At 47.5% G+C, this 27,258-nt stretch overlaps 1 protein-coding gene across 6 annotated transcripts in view; it reads right to left on the minus strand.

Annotated features, from left to right (window-relative positions):
- Positions 1-1,902: 1,902 nt before the first annotated feature.
- Rbm10 (RNA binding motif protein 10) overlaps positions 1,903-27,258 on the minus strand; it is a 30,632-nt gene continuing 5,276 nt past the window's right edge. For 2 of the 6 annotated variants that reach the window (XM_052170492.1, XM_052170493.1), the window contains exons 3-24: positions 16,720-16,903; positions 14,962-15,192; positions 13,139-13,208; positions 11,408-11,481; positions 9,806-9,892; positions 7,916-7,976; positions 7,609-7,785; positions 7,083-7,243; positions 6,814-6,911; positions 6,625-6,712; positions 5,205-5,388; positions 4,960-5,099; positions 4,726-4,843; positions 4,551-4,642; positions 4,289-4,453; positions 3,497-3,646; positions 3,337-3,402; positions 3,070-3,258; positions 2,914-2,988; positions 2,542-2,648; positions 2,332-2,461; positions 1,903-2,249 (exon numbers count right to left, since the gene is read on the minus strand). In XM_052170492.1, coding sequence (XP_052026452.1) covers positions 2,124-2,249; positions 2,332-2,461; positions 2,542-2,648; positions 2,914-2,988; positions 3,070-3,258; positions 3,337-3,402; positions 3,497-3,646; positions 4,289-4,453; positions 4,551-4,642; positions 4,726-4,843; positions 4,960-5,099; positions 5,205-5,388; positions 6,625-6,712; positions 6,814-6,911; positions 7,083-7,243; positions 7,609-7,785; positions 7,916-7,976; positions 9,806-9,892; positions 11,408-11,481; positions 13,139-13,208; positions 14,962-15,192; positions 16,720-16,903 — 2,773 coding nt within the window. In that variant the 3' untranslated portion in view covers positions 1,903-2,123. The remainder of the gene's footprint in view (positions 2,250-2,331; positions 2,462-2,541; positions 2,649-2,913; positions 2,989-3,069; positions 3,259-3,336; positions 3,403-3,496; positions 3,647-4,288; positions 4,454-4,550; positions 4,643-4,725; positions 4,844-4,959; positions 5,100-5,204; positions 5,389-6,624; positions 6,713-6,813; positions 6,912-7,082; positions 7,244-7,608; positions 7,786-7,915; positions 7,977-9,805; positions 9,893-11,407; positions 11,482-13,138; positions 13,209-14,961; positions 15,193-16,719; positions 16,904-27,258) is intronic. The other 4 variants (XM_052170495.1, XM_052170497.1, XM_052170496.1 and 1 more) reach the window with 4 other exon arrangements.

Genomic DNA, 27,258 nt, shown 5'->3' on the forward strand with positions numbered 1-27,258 from the left:
GCACTGCTTGCTCTGAAAGAACTGTGGCTTCATTCCTAGCATCTTCAGGGAGGCTCACATTTAGTGCTTCATGTTCATGATTTCATGCACAGATTCAAGCCTGACAGATCTTCGGGGAGGGCCGACAGTATCCAAGGCAGCTCTTGGTTGTCCCCCGCGCTAGTAAATAAATGAATAAAAAAGATCTGGGGGAGAAATTACACCTGACTTAATTTCTACAGACTTTTCCTTCTTCATTCCCTAATTGATATTGCTTGGCAATGTACAGAACATATGTATTATAGCAGACACTATACAAATACCTTACCATTTTAAAAAAAGATTTAATTATTTAATATATACGATGAGTACACTCCAGAAGAGAGTATCAGATTGCAGATTGCATTACAGATGGTTGTGAGCCACTCAGGACCTTTTTTTGTTTTTTGAGACAGGGTTTCTCTGTATAGCCCTGGCTGTTCTGGAACTCACTCTGTAGACCAGACTGGCCTCGAACTCAGAAATCCACCTGCCTCTACCTCCCAAGTGCTAGGATTAAAGGCGGAACTCAGGACCTCGGGAATTAACTAACCACTGAGCTGTCTCTCCAACCCACACTCTACCATTGTTGTATAAAGAAGTTCAGCTGGTCATGGCATCACATGTCTGTAATCTCAGCGTTTGAGAGGTAGAAGCAGAACAGAAGGATCAATTCAAACTTATCCTTGTTTGCATATCCAATTTGAAGCCAGGTCTGGTTGTAAGACCTGTCTCAAAACAAATCTTCAGATGGAAATCCTGGCATTTTGGCTCAGGTGGTAGGGAGCAATAATATACTGAAACCAACTACTTGTAGGTGAGGGACATTGTTTTCTTCTGTCTGGGTGGTCTTTTCCTAACTTGCTGTATAGTCTATGTACAACACAATAAAATGTCATCCCTGTCTCAAGCCTGTTCTGCTAGCTACCATCACCAAATTGCTTTGACTTCCAAGTTCCACATTAATGGAATCATCTACTATATGTACCTTTGTGCCTGACTTTTCAACTAGTAGTACTGCTGAGGATCATTTGTTGATACCTAACTACCAGCATTTTCTTTTTTGCTTTACTTCATCATATAAAACATCAAGCTTGTTTGTTTTGTTGGACTTTTGGACTATTGGGGGCTATTACAAATATAACTGGTAGAAATGTACATATAAACCTTTCGTCAATGTATTTTCATTTGTATTGGCTAGATACCTACTGCTAGGTCATAGGGCATCTGCATATTTAATTTCATATGCAGTTTGCTATACTGCTTTACAGCCACTGCAGTGTGTGGGTTCCCTGGGGATTCTCGGTTAGGAAGGGAATAGTAGGTCTACACTCCTGGCTTCATTTTGCAGCCCCACTGACTGGGGTCTAGAAGGCAATCCAAATTTCAGGTTCCAGTCCAGACAGAGCCTCTGCCAATGGCAGAGGCACAGTCTGGGAATCACAGAGAGGGAAGCAGTATGTTTACAGCTGTGGATGAAGAGAGCAAGGGTGAACTTGAATGATGCTTGTGAAGACATCGTGGGCTGGGAACTTAACAGGTCACGCTTCCTGTACCCCTTTGGGGTCATCAACATGTTGAGGGTAGAGGGACAAGCAGGGTTTAAGCACCTACTGAGTTTTACATACCAATGCCTGAAAGCACTGTCTCCAGCCCAGAACGGCAAATCAGAGTTTAGTCTAGGCACCATAAGCTAAGAGCAAGCGAGGGTTAAGTGAGGATAGGGGACTGCAGATTCCCAACCCAGGTTCTAAACCAAACTTCAGATCTCTGACAAGGGATGGGCCATAAGCAGAACTTTGCCATCATTGCCGTCCAGCCTAGCCTAATAGCTGTTTATGCATTCTGTGCCTGTGTAAGAAACCATACCAGGACAAGTGAAAGTAGAAATGGAAGATGCAGGCTTTTTAGATTTTATTACAAAAGAAACATGATTTGAGGCAAATTTCCCAGCAGAAGTCATCAACTCCAAGTCTAATTTGGTGAGGGCTTCTCTGGTTGGGGAGCAAGCTGGTAGATATCAGAGTCTTCCTTAGACCACACTTCATCTTCTCTGTCCCTGGAGAGATACCCCACGCATCTGTAGAAACTGCTTTCAAAGTTGTTCACTGGGCCTCATTGAAGCGGGTCACCATTGTCTTGTGCAGTGTCTCCTTGTAGGATTCTGTTGAGGTGACCCCATAGGAACTGCCCCGGGCACCCAGGCCAGAACCTCGAACTCGTGTTTGGGCCTGTGTAAGGGAAGCAGGCTTTGTCAGGTTGGTAGAGGTGCACTGGGAGTGTTGGGGACAAGAATGGCTCATAGAAACTCACCTCAATGGGCGTCACAATGCCCTGTTTCTTGCGGCCCAGACCACTGCCTTCTTTCCAGCCCATGGCCTGGAGCATTCGACTGCCAATGTTGTCACTACCTAATCCATCCCGAGTGGGCTGTTCAAAGTCCCTGCAGGGGACAGTGTACAGTGTTAGTGGTCTGCCAGCTGCAAGCCCCACCCCCGACCTGGTACCTGGCCCTGCACTCACACAGAGGCTGTAGCTATGCCACCGTACTTCCTCCGTTTGGGTTCTGGTGGCTCGGGGATACCATACTTCTCCCTGCGTTCAGCTGCACGGTCTCGATACTTCATTTGCTATAAATTTATGCGTGTGAAGATGTTGGAATTGGCTGTTATTTTCGGCAAACATAAGCATGGATGGGGTAAGGGGCCATGCAAGCCTGTCTGTCTGGCCTGGTCCTTGGTCCTGAGGGAACTAGGAAGAAGCCTCACGGAGACAGCGATAACACATGGTTGTCAGGCTATACCTGGCTAAGGAACTTTCAAGTCTCACTGCCTGGGGGAACAGGACTTGGAGGGGTCAGATGGATGGAACCAATGGGGGGAGGTCACACCTTACCTCCATGTCATTCTTTTCTAGTGCTTCCAATTCGTTTTCTGACAAGTGGGCTCGCCGGTGAATCTCGAGGTTTTGCTGTAAAGAGGGACAGGGTAGAGTAAAGCAAGGGCTGGGCTGGACTAGACCCAGGCTGTGCTACCAACTCTGCTCAGTCACCTTGTGGAGTCCAGAGAGCTGCTGGTGCCGGATGAGCGCCTCCTTGCTGGGAAACTGGCGGCGGCAGAGCAGACAGGCTAGCTTCTGCCAGTCTGTGAGCTTTTCTTCCCGTTCAGGACCCCCTCGCTCCTGCTCCTCCTCACTGTCACTCTCCCCACTATAGGCTGCCACCAGCCCTCGAGGTGGGCTCTGTGGAGGGTGAAGGTGGGCAGTCAGTCACACCTGCTAAGATCAGGGGCCCCTGCCCTCTTTTGCCCTGAAACTTACTGGGCGGTCCTCACTGGCCAACTTTGGGAGGTCCATACTGGTGTGCTGTCGTTCAGCTAGCGCTCCCTGAAGTACAAGAAACAGAAATTCAGAGCTTCACAGAGGACCGTGAAGAACGCCAGGACCGAAGGGAGGATGCAGATGGACAGTTACAGCGTACCTTCTTCTCAAGGATGGCATAGCCTGCGTCTGCAGTGGCCGATTCCCGCCTCTCATCATCTCGCAGCGCACTAATAGGCTGGAAACTGTTTTTGAAGTTTTCTTTTTGTTTGTTGAGACTGCGTGCCCACCGCTCCATGTCCTTGGCAATCTGGGGGTTGAGGGTTGAGGTTAATGTTTCCAGAATTCCTCCAGCTCCGGTCTCTACTCTCTCACCTGCGGCCCCTCCCATCACTTTCCTTCACGATGAAATAAATACTTTCCTACCCAGATTGCTTTTGGTCAGTGATTAGCACAGCAACAGAAAGCTAATGAAAGCACGTGACATCATGCCACGTTAATGTTTTGTGGTTTTCCTGGGGCATGAAACATTTTGGTTGTGGAGAAAATGTTTATTGCTTGCTTCAATGCCATACCTTTTCTCCACAGAGACTGAGGTTCCGTCTAGCTTTTCCCTACTAGAAAACCCTGCAGTATTTCTTCTCCTACTCAACTCCTCATGAGCCTCTGAGAATTTCTCTGGGATCAATACACACCCACCACCAGCATGAAGGTTCCCTTTGTAGGACAGAGAAAAGCTGTCAGAGTTCGCTCAGACAGTATAAGTCACTTCATGGTGGTAGGTGGTCTTGCTAAAGTGCCCCTAAAATAAATCCAGCTCAGGAGTACTGTCTATCTGAAGCGGTTCCTGCTCCCATCCATGCTCACCCACTGCCCCACTTCCTATAGTAGGAGAGAGCAAGAGGTGACAGAACATAGACTCCAAACGGGCAGATGATGGCTGGAAGTTCACCTGTTGGGCTGTCTTCGTCTTATGCTTCTCTTTCTTCTCTTTTCCCTCCTTTGACGATGCTCCCGTGTCCTTATGTCCATCAGCAGATTGCTCCAAGGCAGGGACGTAGGTCCGCCGCTCCCCATCCCAGTATAGGTACTGCTGGCTCTGAGCATTGTAGTAATACTGAGGGAAAGAACGGGAAGGGGACACGAGGGAGGGTGGATATGCGTAGCTGCCACAAAACCACACTGCAGTTTTCCCTACGCTATCTGGCACTTACCTGGGAGTTGGGATCATAGTATAGACCAGTCTGGGGGTCATAGTAGTAGCCAGACGTCTCGTCATATTGGTAAGTAGAGACATCAGGAACAGCTGCAGGGAGCAAAGGCAAGGTTGTCGAATTCCTCTCTGTTCAGAGCAGTCCACACCCTTACCCACAAGCTATGGATACTCACGGTACTGGCTGTAGGACTCTGGGGCAGTGGGACTGGTGGCCGGTGGTAAGGCAGAGCTGGGATGAGTAGGGCTCTGGAGCTCAGACTTGAGCACAGCAGGTGACATGATGGTATATGACTACTCATGGGTCACATAAGGATACAGGACTCAGTGTCTGTTAATACCACCCTTGCCCACTCAGGATGCACCTTGCCAGCCTCCCAGCCTCCCCAGAGTACCCATGCCATCCTCACCTGACTGTTGGGAGCAGTGCCCTGGCCACTGCTCGCCTCAGCTGACTGCTGATAGAGCCCAGGGGCGGCACCTGGCTGGGCTCGAGAGAAAGCCTGCAGTGACACAGAGTCAGCCCCAGGCTCAAGGGAGGCCTCAGGTCCTAAAACAAGGAACGGAGGAGAATGACTGCCCAGGCATGGCGGAGCATGGGACCACAGGCCTCTAGGCCCCACAACTAGGCTCAGCCACAGAGTATGAGACTCACCTGCCCCAGCTGGGTCCCCTTTGGTCCCAGTCATGCCAGGGCCCTTGGCGTTCTTAAGGTAGCCATGGGCATAGAGGGAATCTGTTCCCTGGCTGCTGCCATAGCCCTCATCTTGTTGGTAGTAGCTGTAGTCAACTGGTGGCTCCTCGGGGGCAGCCCAGGCATTCTCTCCCCCCTGGGAAGCCTGAGGGGCAGAGGAGAGATCATTACATCAGGAGGGGACATCAATGAAGAGATCTGTTAGAAGCACCTGTTGCTACATGTGGAGGTAGGATTTCTCCTTGACAGAAAAGCATATAGTCTTAAGTAAAAAGCGAGGGGTCCTGTTCACAACAGAACAGTGAAGAAAAGAGAGACAAGAAAAAGGCTACATGCCCAAATGCACCCTAGGCCGATACTGATGAGATACATGTGTTATGCCTCATACCAAGCAAGACACCCCAGTCTCTTCCCTTTTGTTTTCTTCTTTCCTCTCTCCCACCAACAACTATGTAGTCGTGCTGGTCTAGATCTTGAGGCAATCCTCCTGCCTTTGCCACCACTCTCCATACCAGTGCTAGAAATATAGGCAGGCATTACCAGACCTTCCTATCCTCTTAGTCTTAATTCTATTCTACCAAAATTTTCACTTTCCCTTTTTTTTTGAGACAGGACATCAAATTCATTTTAGAATCAAAGACTGACCTTCCACACCTGATCCTCTAGCCTCTACCTCAGAAGAACTGGGATTACACATGGTTACCACCATACCTGGCTCCAAAAGTTTTTTTTTATAAATAATATTTATAAATCCCTTCTTATTAATGGCACATATACTTAAATAAACAGTACATCTCTCTCTCTCTCTCTCTCTCTCTCTCTCTCTCTCTCTCTCTCTCACACACACACACACACACAGACAGAATATGCAACACATTATACCAACTCAGAACCATTTTAAAAAGTTCTACCCAACAGCATAGAGCACCAAGTACCAAGAGAGGGCTGGAGAGATGACTCGGCAGATAAGAACACTTGTTGCTCTTGCAAAGGACCTAGGTTCGGTTCCCAGCACCCACATAGTTGTTCACAAGCATTCAAAATTCTAGGTCCAAGGGATCAGACACCCTCTTCTGACTTCTGCAGGCACTGAGCACACATATGGTACACATGTGCAGGTTCAGGCAAAACACTTATACACATAAAGTAAAAGAAATCTTAAAAAGGAAAAGAGTCCAAAAGGTGACTGGGAATGATAGAAAGGATAGAGTGGGAATGGATCACTATCTATAAAGGCAGGGGGAAAGGAGGAAAGGTAGGAAAGCCTTTATAACAGGGCACAACATTTTGATAACAAGCCCAGTTTGTTGTTTACAGAAAGAATACAGAAGGGTTAAGAAAGTCAGATGTCAGGGTGATGGGAGCAGAGGGGGCCAAGTACCTGTGAGATTGCCCACTGGGCAGCAGCAATGGCAGTGCTGGCCACAGAGGCAGCGTTGATGCGACTGCCTTCATTGGAGGCCATATCCCTGGGGAGGATAGTAGAAACTGGAGATGAAACAGGGATTCCCAAGGTAGGTGTGTGTGTGGGGGGGTGGCAAGCTGTGAGGGAGCTTAGGTGGCCTCTGACCTCTTAGAACCCTTGGCAAATTCCACGTTGATGGTCTTGCCATCGATGGTGAGCGGAGGGTGCAGGGCCTGCAGGATCTGTAGCAGCTGGGCTGCTTCCTATGGGTGGAGGGGTGGCAGGGACCGAAGGGTCAGGCCCGGGGAGGCCCCCCGGCTCCATTGCCCCATTTCCAGACTGGGACCGCGGTGAGGATGGGGTAAAGGTTCCCCCCTCCCTACCCTGGGGGCCGGGACGAGGGTTGCCCGGCCCCCCCCCTGTGCCGCCCTCACCACGATGGTGGAGAGCTGGATGAAGGCAAAGCCTCGGTTCAGCTGCGTCTGCTTGTCCTTGATAACACGCACATTGGAAGAGGACAGTACCGCATAGGGTGCTAGGGCCCCAAGGATGGAGTCCATGGTGCTGTGTGGGTTCAGGTTGCGTAGAATAATGGCTGTGGGAGAGGGCCCAGGGTTAGGAAGCACCTCGGACAGGCTGCTGGGCCGCTTACAGATCCCCACGGCTCCCTGTTCTCTTGCTTCTGCACTCATGTACCTTTTGCTTCCTTTCACTCTTCTCTTGAATAAACTCTGCTTGTCTGTCCCGGTGTCAACAGTCTCTCAACTACCAGGGACCCTCTCCCATACCCCTAAAATTACTTTGTGGACAGCTCTTGCCCCTGCACTTTCTATGTCATGTATTTATCCCCACACCACGCAGGAACACTCTCCCCCAATAAGGACCATTTCTTTGGCCTCCGAGGTCCCACACCAGATGCCCTAGGGTATGAAGTAAGTGGGGGGAGAACAACTGACTCACTGTCATTGGCGTTCTCGGAGCTTGGCTCTGAGCCCTGCGACAGGGCTTGCGAGGTCAGCACTCCCTGGGCCTGGTAGGGCTGCGGCAGTGGGAGCAGGCCTTGGCTTAGCTCCCGCCCACCCAGCGGCAGTGCCTGCTGATCCAGTCGAGTGCCAAGGGGCAGCTTCTGCTCTGCCTCTGTCAGGAATGGTGGGAGAGCTGCTGCTGATGAAGGTGGAAGGCCCAAGGGTGGTCATACCCCCCCGCCCTCAGCAGCCCCTGCACATGGCCTTTATGCTACGTGCCCCTCCCAGTCAGCACAGCTCACCTGATTTGGGCACACCACATTTGAAGCACTTCTCTCGGCGTTTGAAGTTCTGGACACCACACTGTGAGGCACAGGCCAGGGGGTCAACACTTTCCGAGATACTCTCCAAATATAGACCCACAGAACAACATAATAATCCCGAGGAAGGAACTTTGAGGGTCAGGGGTGGTACAAGTCTTTTGGAACTTTATTATCTTTAATCCTATAAATCTCTTGACAACTGGTTCCCAGCACCAACCTTCCTTCAGCAATCAGCAACTCTCACACCTTACGGCAGTTGCATCCCTTCCCTATCTTCTCGGGAATGTCAACTCTCAGCACTGCATCTCACGGTCCCTTCCTCCTGGCACTTGCTTACCTACCAGAAACCTTTATTGTTTCCTACTGGAAGCCAGAATCTTTTAGTCAGATTCCTTTCCTTCCTTATTGCTAGGCCTAGGTTGAATTCTGTCACTTTTGATTTTTTTCTTAGATATTCCAGCTACCAAAGACCTTGTTGAGCTTCTGCCACACTCTGTTCTAGTCAGGTCCTAAGCACTGCTCCTGGGTCACGTCCAACACCATGTGTTCAGGACAGTCTACTCAGACGCACCGACAGGAGTTGGGAGCAGAGAATGGGTTGAAAGGGCCTCAGCTCACTGAGCTGGGCTTCACAGAAGCAGGGAGGCTGGAGCTGGGAGATCTGAGGTTTAGTCTCGCTGGGAGGGACTAAGAGACTTTCTATAGCTGGTGAAGTGGGGGTGGGGCGTGCAGAGAGACAAAAGCCAAGGTTAGCAAAGGAAGATGGTAACAGTTAGAGGAGAGCTCATGTTAAAACTAGGTGTTTTGGGCAGAGAAGGTAAGGCATGGTCAGAGCTAGGTTTCAGCTGCAGCATTACAAGTGAGGGTGGAGAAAGAGGGGCGAGGCTGACAACAGAAAGGGCTCTGTGGGGACTACATGGCAGGGGTAGAGATTGGCATGAACTGTAAGAACAGCAGAGGAAGGAAGGTAACTCTTCTGAGATGAAAGTGACAGGATCTAGTAACTGAAAGGCATCCAGGAGAAAAAGGAGGAGCAGAAGAATACAAAGCATACACTGGTTTCAAGGAAAATATGAAAAAAAGATAAAGTGCCAGTGTCGTCGTTTAGTCTCTCTCTCCAGAAAGGTCGATCACCTATGCAAAGATGACAGATCGCACTCTCCCACTGAGCAGACTTCTCCAGGAACACACAGGGCCCTTCACTAGTTCAGCCTTCCTTAGGTGTAGCCCCAGGAGATGGGTTGTAGAATCCCAGTGCTGGCCTCAGGGCAGCCCTCAGGCCACCTAGGGAGCTGTAGGTGGCCGTAGGAGCTAAAAGCTCCTGCATGTGTTGCTTTCTCTTAAGGAATACAGCGGTGACCATACAGCCTCCGGGACCTTCGAGGTGGGCACGGTTGCATCAAGGTTGAGTTACCCTCAGAACACTGTGCTTCTTTTTAAAGGTAGCAGAAGCCACTTACAGAGTTGAATGTGGGCCAGAAGTCTTTATTGTCCTATCAACGGTTTCATTCTCTTACCATGGAATTGGTGCTCACTCACTTAAAGATGAGGAGAGAGATACAGAGATAGGATAAGCACCTTGACCAGCATCAAAGCAGACGTGAGAGCCTGTGAGCAGCACGGCTCTGAAGCCCACGTCCTATACAATCTAGCAGGCCTGCGGTGTCACTCATTAGTCACTTATGCTATTATTTCTTTCAACTCTCCTGGACCTTTAGGCAAGGCTGTGTTTGCTGAGGGCAGAGCCTAGCTGACTGCGGCTGACAGCCTGGCTCTAAGACTGCACTTCCTCTGACTGAGAAAGCTGCTGCTGCTGCTCTTGCGGGAGCAGACTTTCTCCCCGGGCAGCTACCCACCCAGCCCCTGTACCTTATTACACAGCCAGTCCTCATTGATCTTGGGCTTGGGGTCGCTGTAATGCATGGATACCTTCTGGCCCAGGATGTTGAGGGAGTGCTGTGGGAAAAAGCAGAGCACAGTCAAGACCTAGGTAGCAGTGCCCCACATACCGTTTCAGCAAAGGAGAAAAGAGTGAGCGAGCCCTTCAGCTGGATGGATGAGGGACAGGGAATGAAGGGAGTTTGGAGAACTGATGAAGGGAAGAAGGAACGGAGGGAGGGAGGGAGGGAGGGAGGGAGGGTGGGGGTGAGGGAAGGAAAGCGCCACAGGTCTCAGGGCGCATCTGTTTGCTGCTTACTCACAGGCACACACACATGCACGAGCATATCATACACACACACACACACAGACAGACACAGACAGACACACACAGACACACACAGACACACACACACAGACACACACACACACACACACAATCAGGCACATAGTACTTGGTTGATCAACGACTGTCGAGTTGGGAGTGCTCCCCAGCTTGGCCCTTGACAGTGCCAGGCCATACCCAGGGCCAGCACTACATAGGCTACACTGGGAATGATGGGAGATGGGCAGGGAAGAGAGAGGAGGGGAGAGAAAAAGAGAGAGAGCGCACGAGCGCTAACGCTGGAGAAGGGGAAAAAGAAAGCCAATTTAACAGACGGAGATTTCCCGCCATGCGGCCACCTTCCCAAGGTTGGCCTGGTCCTGGGCCCACCGCACTAGCCTATTGACCCGACCCACAGAGCCGGCCACAGGGCTGCCTCTGCCAGGACCCTCCACTTTACCACGGCTGCCCCTTCCTCCCCTGACACTTCTCTCCAGTGCTCTACACCAGTGACAGGATAGGGCTGGGTAGCCAGGTTAGACCCTTGAGTCTTGGAAGGTCCCAACGCAGTTGAGTTGGGATCCAGTGCCAGGCTAGGGGAGCCGGCTCCCTCCGTAGCTGACAGAGCACAGTTCCTTATTGAGAAGGTAGAGGTGGGGCCTCCTGTGGGTGGGGAGGGTGCTGTGAATGGGAGGAGCCAGTGAACTGAGCCCAGGGAGTCAATTAAACTATCACACTTGACTGGAACTTTCAACCAAAAGCAGTGATGTCCCTCTGCATGGAACTCAGAGGGCCAAATTCACATGCAGGAGAAAACTGGCAAAACAAGTCTTGCTAGTTTATGTGCCAACATCTGTGTTCCCCCAGTGACAGGACTTCCAGTGGTCCTGAGAGCACAACCAAATTCTGGCTTTGCTGACTCGGGAGCAAAAGGGTCCTGCTGGGGTGTGGGAAGCTAGGAAAGGAACCCCACCCTGGCAGCTCTTTCGTGGAAAGCTCGGCCAGGAGAGGTGAGGGAGCGCGAGTGCCTGGCAGTAGGAAGGGGGCCAGGGGACGGTGTTGAGACTGGGCCCCAAATGGGAAGCCCAGTGGGTAGTGAGAGATGGGAAAAGGAAATAGTGGGGGTCAGGAGGCGGGGAGAAAGGGGCAGGGGTATGGGACACAGGGCCACAGGGCAGGGAACTGTGTCCGTAAGATTCAGGCGATGGGGAGCGCTCGATTATAAAGTAGTATTTGTTTGGGGGGGGGTTCAAGTGCGGCAAAGCAACCTGATTGGCTTCCATCCATCGTGTAGCGTCCTGCAAGTGACTAAACTCGACGAAGGCGAAGCCCCGGCTCTGACCTGGAGACAGCATTCAGATACAGACGCAGTGGGTTAGTCAACAGCTTTGGACACACGGCGTTCCCGGGGGCAGAACCCGAGGGGGAGAGGACCAGGGGCAGAGAGGGAAAAGGGGGAGAGGAGAAAGGAAGAGAAAATGTGATCAGAGAAAGAACAGGGAAGGCAGGAGTCAAGGTAGATGGTTGGGAAGGGCAGGAAAAAGGGCAAAGGGAGGGAGAGAATGAAAGCACGAGTCGGATCAGCATAACTGCAGTGAGATGGCTCTCAGGCAGTCCTGCCTACCTAAGCTGGGGTGACAGATGGAGAACTCAGAGGGAAGGGGTACAAGGAGAGACCTGTCTCTAGAAGAGGAGCTTGCTTTGACTTCATATAGTCCAGAGCAAACAACTCACGGGCAAGCCTAGAGCAAGGCCAGGAGGAGCCCTGGAACCAAAGAGAAGCCAGGCTAAGCTGCTCTATGAGGTACTGGGTTCCCAGCCGGCACACAGGAAACCAGATGTGCTTAGGAACACAACCTCAGCTTAACCTTGGTGTAGGGGAAGGTGATGATATCATTAGGGAGTCGCTTCAGTGCCCCGTGGGGAGACTGTAGCCACTGACAGTCAAGGTTCTCCTAAATAGGCAGATGGTGGCTGGAGCTGGCCAAGAGGATGTTATAGGTAAGAGTCAGCAGGTGCCTAGGAGAAATGTCCAAAGTCGCTGAGAGGCCATCCCTAGGATGCCTGCTTAGGGAAGGAAACAGATTCTGTCCGTGGGTGATACGAGTAAAGCAGAGCAAGACCTACATGTCGCTGACACAGACCCAGGCCTGGCCAGGCTGAGAAAGGGGCTCGAAGCTTAAGGTTCTAGGAAAGGGAACTCCTGCAGAGGTAGTCCTGAACACAGGGTTTGGATGTGGTGGCTCTGCAGGGGCATGCTTGAGCTCCAAAAGAATCACCTTCAGGATGCATGGGAGGATGGAAGAGAGGGAAACAGGCAAGGGACGATGGAGAGATAGAGGAGGTGGAAGGAGAGACTGAGATTGAAAGAGAAGCCCAGGCAGAGTGAGGCCCCACTGTGCCTGCCTTGGGGAGCCTGGGCAGTAGTCCTGCAGAGACAACACCCGCCCCCTGCTAAAACCCCAGGCCAGCTCCGAGCAGCCTGCAAGATGGAGGGAGGGAGCAGGTGAGGCTGAGAGTTGTGGCTGCTCCTTAGGATACACTTTCCATGAAAGCCATGCCTGCCTCCCTTCCTGGGACATATGGGTGGCTCCGTGTCAGACCTACTGTTCGTTAGAGGCTGTTGTCAGAGTGGAGGAGACCAAGGTGCAGAGGAAGGAGAAGAAAATGTATGTCCTGGGACGGGTCACCACCTCGGATACTCAAAGTCCCAAAGAAGAGGTTTTCCAGAGCCTGGCTCTGGCCTTGCTCCTGAGGAGGAGTCAGCTCAGCCCCGAGCTACAGCCCCTTCAGGTCAGCAACCTCATAGAGGCTGCTGGCTGGAGCTGTTAGAGTAGGGGATGGGAGAGAGGAGCGGGCACCCCCCCAAGCTGCCCATTCCCAGCTGTGGCAGGAGGGGAGTAGGGAAGGGAAGAGAGAGGAGGGAGGCAGAGGCAGTGGGAGATTTGGAGGCTCAGGCTGGCCAGCAGAAGGGGAGGGCACTGGGAACGAAAGCTCACCTGTGGATTTGTTCCGCATCAGCCTGACCTCCCGTGCTTGCACACCATGGGACTGCAGCTGGCCACGGATCTGTTCAGGAAATACAGAAGCGGGATAGGTTCAGCAAAGAAAGCGGCCGAGTATGTGAGGCCAGCTCAAGGCCTCTGAGTCCCAAAGGGTCATGAAAGAAACACACACACACACCCCACACACACCGCATCCTCTACCTCTTTCAAAGCTTCCCCTAGTAACAACAACTGCAGCCTACACTAGTATTCAGTCCCGCTTCCAACTCTGGACTTGCAGAAAGTGAGTCAAACAAAGACAGAAACAGTACAGAAAAAAGGATGGCAACAAGGTGACCCCCAGGGGCACAAAGACGACAGGAGAGTGAGTGAGGCAGCAAGTCAGGAATGCTGGGCAGGGTGACCTGACAAGAGGCCAAGTAGCAACCATGACGCATAGAAGCTGGAATACAATTCGCGCCCATCACAAAGAATTGCTCCCTCTCCTTGATGTGCACCAAAAAATGCCTATGGCACAGAGCGAAAACAGGGAAGGGAGGACAGGAGTCGGAGCCATTCCAGCCATGGCACGAGAAGTTTAAAGATAAATAGGCATGATGGTTGATCTGGAAAGCTTGCCGAGTGAAATGAGTCTGAGGGACAGGAGAGAGGCAACCTAAGAGCCCAGGTGAGGCACTCCCTAGGCTGGCAGTGCCCTTTTGGTGAATGGAGAGTTTATGCCATAATGCTTTTCAGGCTTCTGGGCATCGGCTCCCCATCACGGTAAAAGACAAGAAATCAAGTCTTATGCACACAGTTATGCAGGAAGATGAAAAGTCAAGATACAGATATCGTCAAGATTCCAACCAATCAGGGAGGACTTGGGAAGTATCAAGACCTGGGACTCTGGAGTCCAGCACTCCAGGCTTAGACCTCAAATCTACTCTGCAGTTTGCTGAACATGAAGCAAGTCCCTTGCCGACTGGGGCTCTGTGGGACTGACGACAATGTATACCTTCCATTAAGAGCCTCTGAAGATTCAATCAGCCTGGCGTGTGGCCCACCCTACCATAAAACCACAGGTAATGTCAGCTGTCGGCCCGATTCTAGAAGCCCTCATATTTCCTAGGTGGAGTCCTACTGTTAGAGAATGGGCAGGCTTCTAGGGAAGAACTGCACAGAGAACTGACTGAGGCTGAGGGTGGAAAGAGGCACAAACATCAGAGACGCTAGTCAAAATTCCCCTTCACTAATACTCTTGGGTTTTGAATGTGGCTTGCCATAAGACATCTGCGCGAGAAGGAAATGAGTGAAGAAAGGAAGATGGGAGGCAAAAAATGTCACAAAGGCAAACAGGTCGAGAAGCTATCAAAGAGCCACCTTATGGGTAGCTGTGGCCAGGCTGTCACTGCTGACAAAAGGGGAGTAATATAGAAGTTCAGAAAAGCCTATGGACCCTAATATCTCACTCTCATGGGTTTCTGCCACCAAGAATACCAATACTGGGCCTGGCCCTCCATCCACATATACAAAAAGGTGAAAGCCAATGGAATGTGCAGGAGAGATGTTCTCTCACACCCACCAGCACCGGACACCCACGGCTACTGCCCCTGGGTCAAGTCAGCCTGTCTGCTGCCTTCTCCCTTCCAGACCAGGAACTGATGGGGCCATCCTGGAGGATGGATAGTGCTGGGGGACAGGAGCTGGCAGGGGAGAAGAGAGGAAAGGTGCTGTGGTCGGTGGCAAAGGATGGGTGGAGAGAAGCTGAGGGCCCTGGAGGAGACCCAGCCTGGCTTCCTGCTTTGCCTCCTGCCCAGGGCCATTGGGGGGGCACGTACGTCATCCTCAGTGGCTGCCTGTGGCAGCATCCTCAGCATGACGATGTTACTGGCCTTCTCCTCCTCATCCTCATCCTCCTCATCCTCATCCTCCTCCCCTTCCTCGGTCCGATAGTCCTGGTCCCGATAGTCGCCGTCTCTGGGGAAGCCAGGCGGGCCAGTGGGACTGTGCCTGTGCCGCCGCTGCCGCCTACGCTGAGTCTCGGAACCGGGGGAGGCCTTGTAGGAATCCTGGCCGACAGAATGAGATGAGAGACACCAGACGGGCAGTCAGTCTGGGTGGGCCTAGTGGCTGGCCGCTGGCTCTCTGAGACAGGTAGGCTCTGAAAGCCAGGGGTGGGCAGGCGGGATCCGGTTAAAGGCTCAGGCTTTTTAAGGCTGCAAATGTTCCATAGGATACTTTTAGGAGCTGCCTTCAAGGAACGGCAGTATTGGTGTGGAGGAGGAACTCCCAAAGGCAGGCCGACAAAAACACTGCTTAAACCTCCTTGGGATAAACTAGCCTGGGGTCAACAAACTAGACTTTGCTTTCAATGTCTTTTTTTGCCAGCTCAGCTGGTATGTGTACAATTGTTTACGGTGGCACTGAAAAACACCTGTCTCCTATAGTTCCCAGCTTAAGATTGGGCCCCAGAACTAAGCCATCAGTTTAGAAATAGTTTCAGAAACGGGCCAGAGGCAACCAGCAGGAGTTCATGGGCCATTATGCTCCCCCTTGGTCCTTAGTCCTCAGGCCTGGCAAAGTCTCTGTTTACTCTCAGTCTCCTTCACAAAGAGTGTGGTTGCTGAGTTCTTAATTGTTGTCCAACATACTAATTTCAGCACTAAGCAGGTCAGGCATGATCCTACACCCATTTGCAGACAACTGGATGCCGTGTTCCACACTTGTCAATGGTCCATTTACAAGGTCCATTGGACCCATGGAGACAGTAAGAGATGCGTCACAATAGCAGGCAATGGAGAAGCCTGGATGCCTGTAAGCCCTGGCTAACCAAATGAAGAGTATAGATTACCAGGAGAATCTTCAAATAGTCCCTCGAATACCCTGAGGGTAGAAGATAGTTTAAATACAATTTCTCCTCAGGGCTGGGCTTACAAAAGTATACCCTTTCCATCCTACTAGACAGAGTTATCTGCCTACAAGCTTGCCTCTGACTAGCCCTCTCAGACTGAAATTCCCCAAGGTAAGGGTATTTCTAGCCCTCAGATGTGGGTTCTCTCATAGTGAACATCAGCCTTATCCTTTAGGCTAGAAGTAACTACCTACATGGGACTGACTTCCCCAAAAGTCTTTTCCTTCCTTTCTGTCTAGAGGTTTTGTCAAGACCAGAAACAGTCAGTGTTAGCCTCCCAGACTTGTATGGATTGGTTGATAATTTTGTTCTCAGGTTGTCCTCCCAACCCTAGATGCTGGGTCCCATAGAAGAGATCCTGTTGAGTTCCCTAAATCGGCGGGAGTAAGCAGTATAGAACTTGCAGTGAGCCAAAGGCCAAAACTGAACAACAGGGAAGAAGGGAAAGAAGTAGTGGCTAGGAGCCCTGAGAAACAGAGTCAAGCAGAGTGAAAGCCAGGGAGACCCAACTCAGGAGAAGAGTCCTCAGAGAAGGGAGCAGGGACAAAGCCTCCCCTAGGTGACGCAAAGCAACTGAGTAAGTAGTCCAACGGCACAGGAACAGAGCGCTGCCTACACCTGGTGCTGTAGCCAGACACACAGGCCTCTCAGGAGCATTGCCCCCAAGGCCTGGCCTTGCCCTCACCTCTGCACTTTGCTCTTCGGATGAGTCGTCATACTCATGCTTGCCCTCCTGACTGCCATATTCTCGTGGGTATGAACGGTAGTCCATGTCTCTATAATCATGGTCCCGGCTGCGGTTCTCTCCACCATCATCCTGTGAGCGATCAGTGGCTCCATAGCGGCCAGTCCTGTCACCACGACCACCTCTAGAAGAAGGATGGGAATTAGACTACCATCTTTTCCAAAAGGCTCAAGATATGAAAGCTAGCCCACAACAATCTCTCTAGGGCTTCAGTCCCACTCCCCAGACTAGGACTCTGAAAAGTCTCACTTCACTGCATGGGCTAATTACCACAGTCTGTCTGTCTGTCTGTCTGTCTGTCTCTCTCTCTCTCTTTGGTTTTTTTGAGACAGGGTTTCTCTGTATAGCCTTGGCTGTCCTGGAACTCACTCTGTAGACCAGGCTAGCCTCGAACTCAGAAATCCGCCTGCCTCTGCCTCCTAAGTGCTGGGATTACAGGCGTGCGCCACCATCAACCAGCCTACCACAGGCTCTTAAAGACAACCCACTTATCTCCACTCCTTCCTAACTTCCGGCCCACATGTACATCAGGTGAAGTTTCCTGACTGAATTCTTCATCTCTACATAGGCTATGTCTCTGCACCCCAAATACCAAACATGAGTACTCTCTACAATAAAGTTAATCAACCTGTGTCATTTGCTTTAGTAATATCACTTAAATAAACACATAAAACACCCAAATGTTCATCAAGATCCTGCCAAGCCTATAGGGTGTGGTCTCTGCAGATCTAGCTCTGTCTGCCCTATGCTAGTCACTCCACCTACTTCACACCCATCTTGCTAGAACTGGCAGCTGTTAACATTTCTCCAACTGTGGATCTCTTGCAAGGACCTGAGTTCTTGGCACTCAGACTGGGCAGCTGCTCATAACTGCCTATAAATCCAACTCCAGTGTCTTCTGGCATCTGTATTCATACATATATACCCACACAGGGACACATACACATAATTGAAAATAAAAAATTCTCTAACTATAGTTAACTATAAAACAATTACTTCGAAGTTGATTTAACTTGTAAATCTTTTAATCATATGGATATAGCTCAGTAGTAGAGTGCTTGGCTAATATATAAAAATTGTTGGTTTCCATCTCGGACTGAGATAAATTACTAGGTCTGTAGTGTCAGTTGCACAAGGTGCTGAGACAAGAGGTTTGAGCCCAAGGCAATATAGTGAGCCCCCCCCCCCACACACATCTAGGAAAATTGGAGCTGTGGATGTAGTAAAGTGGCGGTGCACAGGCCCTTCATGTAGAAGGTATTGGGTTCTTTTTTCCATGTTGGAAAAAAAAATTAAGGTACTTAAAGGTGAGTTCTAGGAAATGATGGGACATGACTGCTGGACTCACTACCTTATTCCTCAAAGCTTAATATAGTACAAAGGAGTCAGTGGGTGATGATAATCAAGTATCTTATGGCAAGTATAGCAGTGCATACCTATAATCACAGCACTTGAGAGGTAGAGGCAGGAAGATCTGGAATCAAGGTTAGCCAAGGTACAAAATGAGTTCAAGGTTATATGAGACTCCGTCTTAAAAACAAAACAAAACAAAACAAACAAACCAAACCAAGTATGTAAAAAAGAACCAATACATGTTCATTTAAAAAGGAAATATGCTGCTATGGCTGTTTAGCTCAGTGGCAGATCACCTATAAAACCCTGGGTTTAATATCTAGTATTGGAGAAAAAAATATAAAGACATAAAAAAGAACATGGAGAGAAGAATCAGGCCCATTAGAAGAATGCAACAAGATTCCACTCATGAAAAGTAATACATTAGAGTGCCTGTTATTGACAACACTCTTAGACTATATTATTCTAATGACACTAGCTAAAACAATTAGGTACGGGGAAGGAAGAAAAGGCATTAAGAACCATAAAGGTGAGTCCCAGGATGTGGACGGCGACACAGAGAAGCTGTCTTGAAAAGCTAAAAACCAAAACAAGCAAATAAGAAACCCTAAAAAGGTAAAAATCACTATTATTTGTGGCTAATGAGAATAACCCTGTAAAGCCTAAATGAATCATTTAGAAAGATAGATAGATAGATAGATAGATAGATAGATAGATTACAAGTAATAAATCAGGAGCTGCAGGTATATGGTTGAATGACAACACATTCAAGGCCGGAGTTCTAACTTCAGTACTCCCAAAATACTAACAGTGACACTGATGAAAAAACAAAACAAAACCAAAAAACCCAAAAAACCAGGGGCTCAAGAGATGCCTCAGGGATCAAGAGTACTTTCTGTAATGGGGTCACCCTCTTCTGATGTGTCTGAAGACAGCTACAGTGTATTCATATAGGTTAAAAAAAACAACTTTCTGCTGCTCTTCTAGAGGACTCAAGTTTAATTCCCTGTATCCATGTCAGTCAGCTCACACCCACAGGTAACTCCAGCTCCAGCGCATGTGCTACCCACTTCTGGCTTCCAGGGGTACATGTACACATGTAAACACACACACACACACACACACACACACACACACACACACACACACACACACAAATTTAATAGAGATTCTAGCTATAAAATTAACATACAAAATACATATTTTGCTTATATTCAAATAACCATTGTTTGGAAAACAGGAAGACAACTACCTATGATTACATCTAAAAGGTTAAATATTGGGCTAAGGAGATGGTTCAGCAGTTCAGAGCACTGACTGCTCTTCCACAGGACCCTGGTTTGATTCCCATCACCCACAAAGGATTCACAACAACCTGTCAGTTCAGCTCCTTTGGCATCTGTATGCACACATGCAAACATATACACAAAAATGAAAAGAAATCTTTAAATAAATTATTAATATCTATGCATGTGTAAGATCTTTTGACTATTCTTCACATATATGAAAATTTACATACTTATTTATCTTTTCTTTTGTTTTGGGGTTTTCTTTTTTTGAGACAGGGCTTCTGTGTGTAACCCTGGATGTCCTTGATCTCAGAGATCTGACTGCCTCTACCTCCTGAGTGCTGGCATTAAAGGCATGAGACACTGCAATCTGATTATTTAGTTTTTCTCGAGACAGTTTTTTGGCATTTATCTCAGACTGACCTTGAACTCACTATGTAACCAAGACTAGCTTGAAACTCAAGGTCCTTTCCCTGCCTCTTAAAACTCTGGGACTCTGGGCATGGACTACTGCACCAGCTTGGATCAAAGATATAAATGGAAGAAATTAAACCACAATAGAAAAAGTTCAAGGGCTTATAGTCCCAGACTTCAGGAGGTTAAGGCAGGAGGGATCCTAACTTTGATGCCAGCTTGGGCTGTTTAAAAAAAAACCATAGGGGGTGAGGTGGAGTGAGGGAGAGAGGGCCCACCAGTGGAAACCTAACAATGAGTTCCAGTCCCTGAATCTATAGGAAGGTAGAAGGCTAGAAGCAATGCCACAAAGCTCTCCTCTGACCACCTTACAAACACATGACTAGAGAGAAAGTCCCATGGTAGAGCAGGCACCATGGCTCTATGTGCAAAGCCCTGGCTTAAATCAGAAAAAGAAAAAAGTAAATTGGAAGAAAAATAAATTCTTCATAATCTTTTATATGTTCCACCCAGTGAGCTAGACCCTTAGACCTGCCCTTAAATGGGAAAAATAACCCAAATCGCAAGGCATAGAAAAAAAGACACACAAATAATCATGGGTTATATTTAAAGACAGACAATACAAAGAGCTAGATGTGCAGGTATATGGAGGCTAGCTTGCACAAAGGCCTAGGTCCTGTGCCTAGCACTGAAAATAAAATGAATTAGTGCAAGCAAACAAACTGAGAGTAGTAGTACATGCTGTAATCTCAGGACTCAGGAGGCCGAGGCAGAAAGATGGAAATGTTGAGGCCATCTTCAACTACAGAGGGAGACCACGACTCAAATAACAAAAAATTCAAACAAACAAGTAAATAAATCTAAAATAAAGAAATCATAGCCCAGTGAATCATAGTATTCAAGAAAGCTGAAACAGGAGGACCACAAATTTGAGGCCAGCCCAAGAAATTTGATAATTAAAAGTCTAAGGACATACTCAGTGGCTGAGCTATATCCTTAGCCCCTACTACTTTTGTGTTGGGATGTTTTGTTTTCTTGCTATAAAAGTATTTCACATGTTCTAGATAGAAATTCCTTACCAGGCACACACACACACACACACACACACACACACACACACACACACACACACACATATTCTCCCATTCTGGGGGGATTTCTTTTCATCTTGAGTGCCTATTGACCTGGAAGTTTCTAATCTTGATAAAGTTAAACTTACTTTGAAGTATGTTTTGATGTATATGAAAGTTCAAAGATACAAGAACCCCTGTATACCTCTCTGCCCAGTTTCCCCTAATACTTAGAGAACCATGGCATTAAGTCAATTAAACAACAGGTTTTATAGAGATTTCACCAATTTTCTCATCCCAGTATGTCATCTTGTAAAATTTCTTTTTATTATTAGTTTTGAAGTGTGTGTGCGTGCATGTGTACATGTGAGCGTAGTTGCCTGCGGAGGCCAGAAGCATCCTATTCCCCTATAGCTGGGAAGTTAAAGGTAGTTGTGAGCCGCCCAACATGGGTACTAGGAACTGAACTCAGGACCTCAGGAATCATTCTTAATCACTAAGCCATCTGCAGTATGTCTTGCTTGAAGGATGTCAAAGTCATCTCTGGCCTGTGAAAGGTTTTTTTTTTTTGGAGACAGGGTTTCTCTGTGTAGCCATAGCTGTACTCCAACTCAGAGCTCTGTCTGCCTCTGCCTCCCAAGTGCTGAGATTCAAGGCATTCACCACCACACCAACAACTAGCCTGTTTAAGGGTTTTTAATATATAGAAATTTCTCTTTATAGTTATTTTTCTCCTTTTAAGAATTGTATAGGAGGGGGTTGATTGGGGGAACGGGTAGAGGGAAGAGGACATACGGGGAGGGGGGAACTTGGAAAGGGAAAATCATTTGGAATATAAACAAAGAATATAGAAAATTCAAAAAAAAGCCGGGAGGTGGTGACGCACGCCTGTAATCCCAGCACTCTAGGAGGCAGAGGCAGGCGGATTTCTGTGTTCGAGGCCAGCCTGGTCTACAGAGTGAGTTCTAGGACAGCCAGGACTACACAGAGAAACCCTGTCTCGAAAAACCAAAATCCAAAAAAAAAAAAAAAAAAACCCAAAAAAACCAAAAACAAAAAAACCAACCCCCCCCCCCAAAAAAAAGAAAAAAAAGAATTGTAGTGATTTTATTAGATGTGATCTTTTATTTGGGGGTTTGCTTTGTTGATTATCAAGTAGCAGTAGCATGACTATCCTGACGATGTTGCTAACCTTCATCATGCGGTTAAGGTGGTATCTTTTCATTTTTCTCACCCACAGAAGTTTTCAGAGGCTAGAGAATATAGCTCAGTTGGTAGAGTACTTGTGTACATGTACAAAGCCCTCAGTCTGATCCCTGTGTAAGAACCAGGCATGGCAGTACTTGCCTGTAAGCTCAGCAATTGGGAGGCAGAGGCAGACGACCAGAAGATGATCCTTGGCTACATAGGGAGTTTGAGCCATCTTGGGCTAGAGACCTTATCTCAAAAAGAAACTTCTATTTTTCTTTTCTCCATACCCTATCATTTAATTTAGTGGAAAAGTCACTAAAAGCACCTCACACTCAAGAGAAGACTTAAGCTGTTTCCTGGTGAAAAGAACTATCTATCCTATCTGGAACGTTTCTACCCTCCCTTCCGCTCACCACTTCCTTTGTTTTCCTTCTTTTGAGATAGGGTCTTACTATGCAGACCCAACTGACTTGGAATTCACTATACTAACCAGGCTGGCCTCAAAGTCAGAAATTTACCAACCTCTGTCTCCTAAGTGCTGGAATCAAAGGTGTATGCCATCATGCCTGGCCTTCTATAAGGAAGATCTGTTCTAGAGTCTTTTGATAATACTTTTTGTGGTTTTTAAAAAGTAATTTCATACATACAATGCATTTTGATCATACTCATCCTCCGCTCCTCCCAGATCCCCACGGCCCCTCCCAATTTCATGTGCTCCTTTTTGTTGTTTAAATAGCCCACTGATTCCAATTTGTACTGCCTAAGGACTTACAGGTGTGGTGCCATCCACTGAGAGTGGTCAACCCATCAGAGGCCACACCTTATAGAAAACAAACTTCCTTCTCAAGAAGCCTTCAATTGTCAATAGTTCCTTGGCTAGCTCCAAGCCAGGAGGTGGTAGAGCACACCTTTAATCCTAAAACTTGAAGATAGAGGCAGGCAGATCTCTACATAGAGACCAAGACAGCCATGGCTATATTAAGAGACTCTCCTTCAAAACACAAAAACAAAGAAACAATAAAATGAAGTCTCCCATGGCAAAGAGACCAAATCTTTGAGAGCTAAAGAAATGGCTAAGCAGTTAATAGCACTTGCTGCTCTTTCAGAGGACCTAGGATTGATTCCCAGTACTACTACATGGAGGCTCATAACCATTTGTAACTTCAACTCCAGGGGATCTTATGCCCACTTCTAGCCTCTACAGGTACTAGGCACATACATGGTGCAAAGACAAGTATGCAGGTAAAAAAACTCACGCACATTAACTGTTTTTGCAAAAGAGACCAAACCCAGAAGTTGTAAAATGAAAAACTAAACAGCACAACAAACCCCAATGGGTCTATATGACTTTGTCAAAGTTAAAAATAGCTAACGTAAAAAAAAAAAAAGATCTTGGAAATAGGCACGTGATGAGTGTGGCAAATGACAGAACCTAGTTTACAGAGAGGTACTGACTGTAAAATTCTTTTAACTTGTTATATGCTTAAATTTTCATAATAAAATGCTGAAAAAACAATCAGCTGGGCATGGTGCATGCCGATGAGTAAGCATAAGGACCTGAGTTTGGATGTCCAACAACACTATAACAAACCAGGCAGGTGAGGCAGGTATAAAAGGAGCTCTAGATCTCATTGCTACCTGCTGGGTGTTGGGGCAAAGACAGGCCTATCTGTGAGTTGAGGCTAGCCTGGTCTACATAGTGAGTTCCAAGACAGCCAGAGCGATGTGGAGAGAGGCTCTGCCTCAACAAATGAACAAACCAAACAACCAACCAACCTACAACAACTAAACAAACAAACAAACAAACATACATACAAAAAGTAAAGGCACCAGCCACCAAGCCAGACGACCTGAGTTTGATCTTCAGAACCCATATGGTAGGGGAGAATAGATTCCTGCAAGTTGTTTCTGGACCTCCACCTGTGTGTCAGGGAACACGGGAGCCAGCGCATGTACACATGCACACGTTACGAACAAAAACAAGGTAGGCAGTTCCTGAGAAACAATATTCAAAGTTGACTTCTAACTTACACACGCATACAATTGCACACGTACACACGTAAACATGCAGCAAAGGCTGAAGCATAGCAAGTGGTAGAGCTCTCTGAGTTCTCTCCCCAGAACTGCAAAAGCAAACAAGGACCATAGATGCTTTCGAAAGTAAGTTCTACTAAGTTTTAAGGTTAGAATAACTTTTTAAAAAACAATTTATTTAATTTTATGTACATTGATGTTTTTGTCAGTATTCATGCTTGGGTGAGGGTGACAGACCCCAGACAGTTGTGAGCTCTCATTGTGGGTGCTGGGAATTGAACCCTGATCCTCCCAGAGAGCAGCCAATGCTCTCAACCACTGAGCCATCTCTCCAACCCCGTAACTTTTTCTTAAAGACAAGATCTCATCATCTAACTTGAGCTGGCCTGGAACTTGTTATGTAGACCAGGCCAGCCTTGAAGTCACAGATCTGCCTGCCTCTGCCTCAGAAGTGCTAGGATTAAAGGCATGCACTACCACAACAGTAACTTTTCTACAAAGCTTCTTCAAAAACAGCAAAGGCTGTCTAGTTTATACCATGAGGCCATCTTGATCCAATGCCAGATAAACACAACACAGATACAAATAAACAAACTAATACACTTAGGAACAACTTAGTAGTTTTAAAATAACAATGCTGGTGAGGGCATGGACAACAAGAAGTCTTCCAGGATTGAGTCTGGGAATGTAAACTAGTCCAGCTACAACGGAACACTGTATGGAGGGCTCCTCACAAAACTAAAATTAGATCTCTCCTGAGGTCCAGCTTTATTACTACTGCACATTTACCTGAAGGATTCGAAGCCAACAAATCAAAGAGACACTCACACATCAATGTTTACTGCAGACATTTACAACAGCTAACCAATGAAACCAATCTAGATGTCCAACAACAAAGGAATAGGTAAGGAAATTGTGCTGTATAAACATAATGACATTTTTATCTAGCCACAAAGAATGAAATTAGACTGCTTTCCTTCCTTCCTTCCTTCCTTCCTTCCTTCCTTCCTTCCTTCCTTCCTTCCTTCCTTCCTTCCTTCCTTCCGTTCTGTTTTTTGGATTTGGTTTTTTGGAAACAGGGTTTCTCCGTATAGCTCTGGCTATCCTGGAACTCACTCTGTAGACCAGGCTGGCTTCGAACTCAGAAATCCGCCTGCCTCTGTCTCCCACAGTGCTGGAATTACAGGCGTGCACCACCACTGCCCGGCTTAGACATTTTTCAAAAGAAAAAAAAATGGATGCAACTGGGTATCGTCATATTAAGCCAATCAATTGTCATAATCAAGCCAATCTCAGAATGATAGATCCCATGCTTTCTCTGTGATTCCTATATTTTATATAGATACATAAAATCATATATGTATTTAACAAGTAAGTAGAAGCAAAACTGCTTAAGGGAATAAAATAGACTTAACACAAAAGGTGAAAAAGGGGGAGGGCAGAGAATATGCTCAACATGCATTACATGCCTATATTAGAACGCCCTTATGTAACAGTACCATGAACAATGAATACACACAATTTTTTTAAGAATAAAAAAACCAGGCTGGGTGGGCCTTCTGGAGGCAGAGCTGGGTGGATATCTGTGAGTTCCAAGGACAGCCAGAGTTAAGACTGACCCTGTCTCAAGAAACAAAACAATATAAAGTATAAAAGTACACGAAGCCCACTGTTACATAAAATATACGCTAATAAACATTAAAAAGATGGAAGACGGGGCTGGAGAGATGGCTCAGCGGGTTAAGAGCACTGACTGCTCTTCCAAAGGTCATGAGTTCAAATCCCAGCATCCACATGGTGGCTCACAACCATCCATAAAGAGATCTGACACCTACAGTGTACTTATATATAATAAATAAATAAATATTTAAAAAAAAGATGGAAGACAAACATTGATTATTTCAGATTAAAGAAGACTGAAAAATATATATATATATTAGCTCAATGTACTCCACAATTCTATTTAGTTGGTTCTCTTGAGGTAGGTCTCACAACATAGCCCAAACTGTTCTCAAACTCAGGATCCTCCTGCCTCAGCAGCTAGACAGTGGGAATAATCACTTCAAGCCCAAAGTTTTCTTGACTTATCAAAAGCTCTATTTGAAAAAATTCCTATATATATATATCATACTCAATAGAAAAATTCTGATGGGGCAGGGTGGAACATACCTTTAATCCCAGCACTTGAGAAACAAAGGCAGGCAGGCAGGCAGGCAGGCAGGCAGATTTCTATGTATTATTCAAGGCCAGCCTGGCCTATATAGTGAGACTTTGTCTTATATTTTTGGTTGCGAGCCAGTCTAGCCTTTAATGGCTGAACCACCTCTCCAGCCCAAGATCTTGTCTTAAGAAAAAATTTTAAAGCAAAGAAAAGGAAAAATGGGAAAAAATTGAGGCATTTTGAATATGTCCCTTTAAGACTAGGGACACCCACTACTCTCATCTCTCTTCCCTGCATCCTCTCCACATCTTACTGGTGATAGAACCCAGGGTCTTGTACATACTAAGCATACATTCTACCTCTGAGTTATACCCACAGTCAGCCCTCAAAATTCTTTTGCTTTGTTTTGTTTTACAAGAAGCAGGGTCTTCAGCAGGCTTGGAAGTCATTATGTAGTAATTTGAACACCTATTCATTCTGTTTCCATCTCCTGAGGGCTAGTATTACAGGCCATGTGCTATCACACCCAATATCCTTAATATAAAAATGCCAGGTGTGAGCCAGATGCGGTGGCATATGCTTTTAATCCCAGGACTCAGGAAGCAGAGGCAGGCAAGATCTCTCCGAGTTTGAGGTGAGTCTACTCTACAAGGTGAGCTCCAGGACAGCCAGGTCTATTACACTGAGAAACTGTCCCAAAAAACAAAAACCCACTGGGCGGTGGTGGCGCACGCCTGTAATCCCAGCACTCTGGGAGGCAGAGGCAGGTGGAGTTCTGAGTTTGAGGTCAGCCTGGTCTACAGAGTGAGTTCCAGGACAGCCAGGGCTACACAGAGAAACCCTGTCTCGAAAAACAAAATCCAAAAAAAAAAAAAAAAACCTAACCAACCTACAAACACATATGTGGCTTGAGAGATGGCTCCATCAGTAAAGCTCTTGCCTCTAAAGCATTAGAACCTGAATTCAG

Source organism: Apodemus sylvaticus, chromosome X (assembly GCF_947179515.1).
Source record: "Apodemus sylvaticus chromosome X, mApoSyl1.1, whole genome shotgun sequence".
Taxonomy (NCBI): Eukaryota; Metazoa; Chordata; class Mammalia; order Rodentia; family Muridae; genus Apodemus; species Apodemus sylvaticus.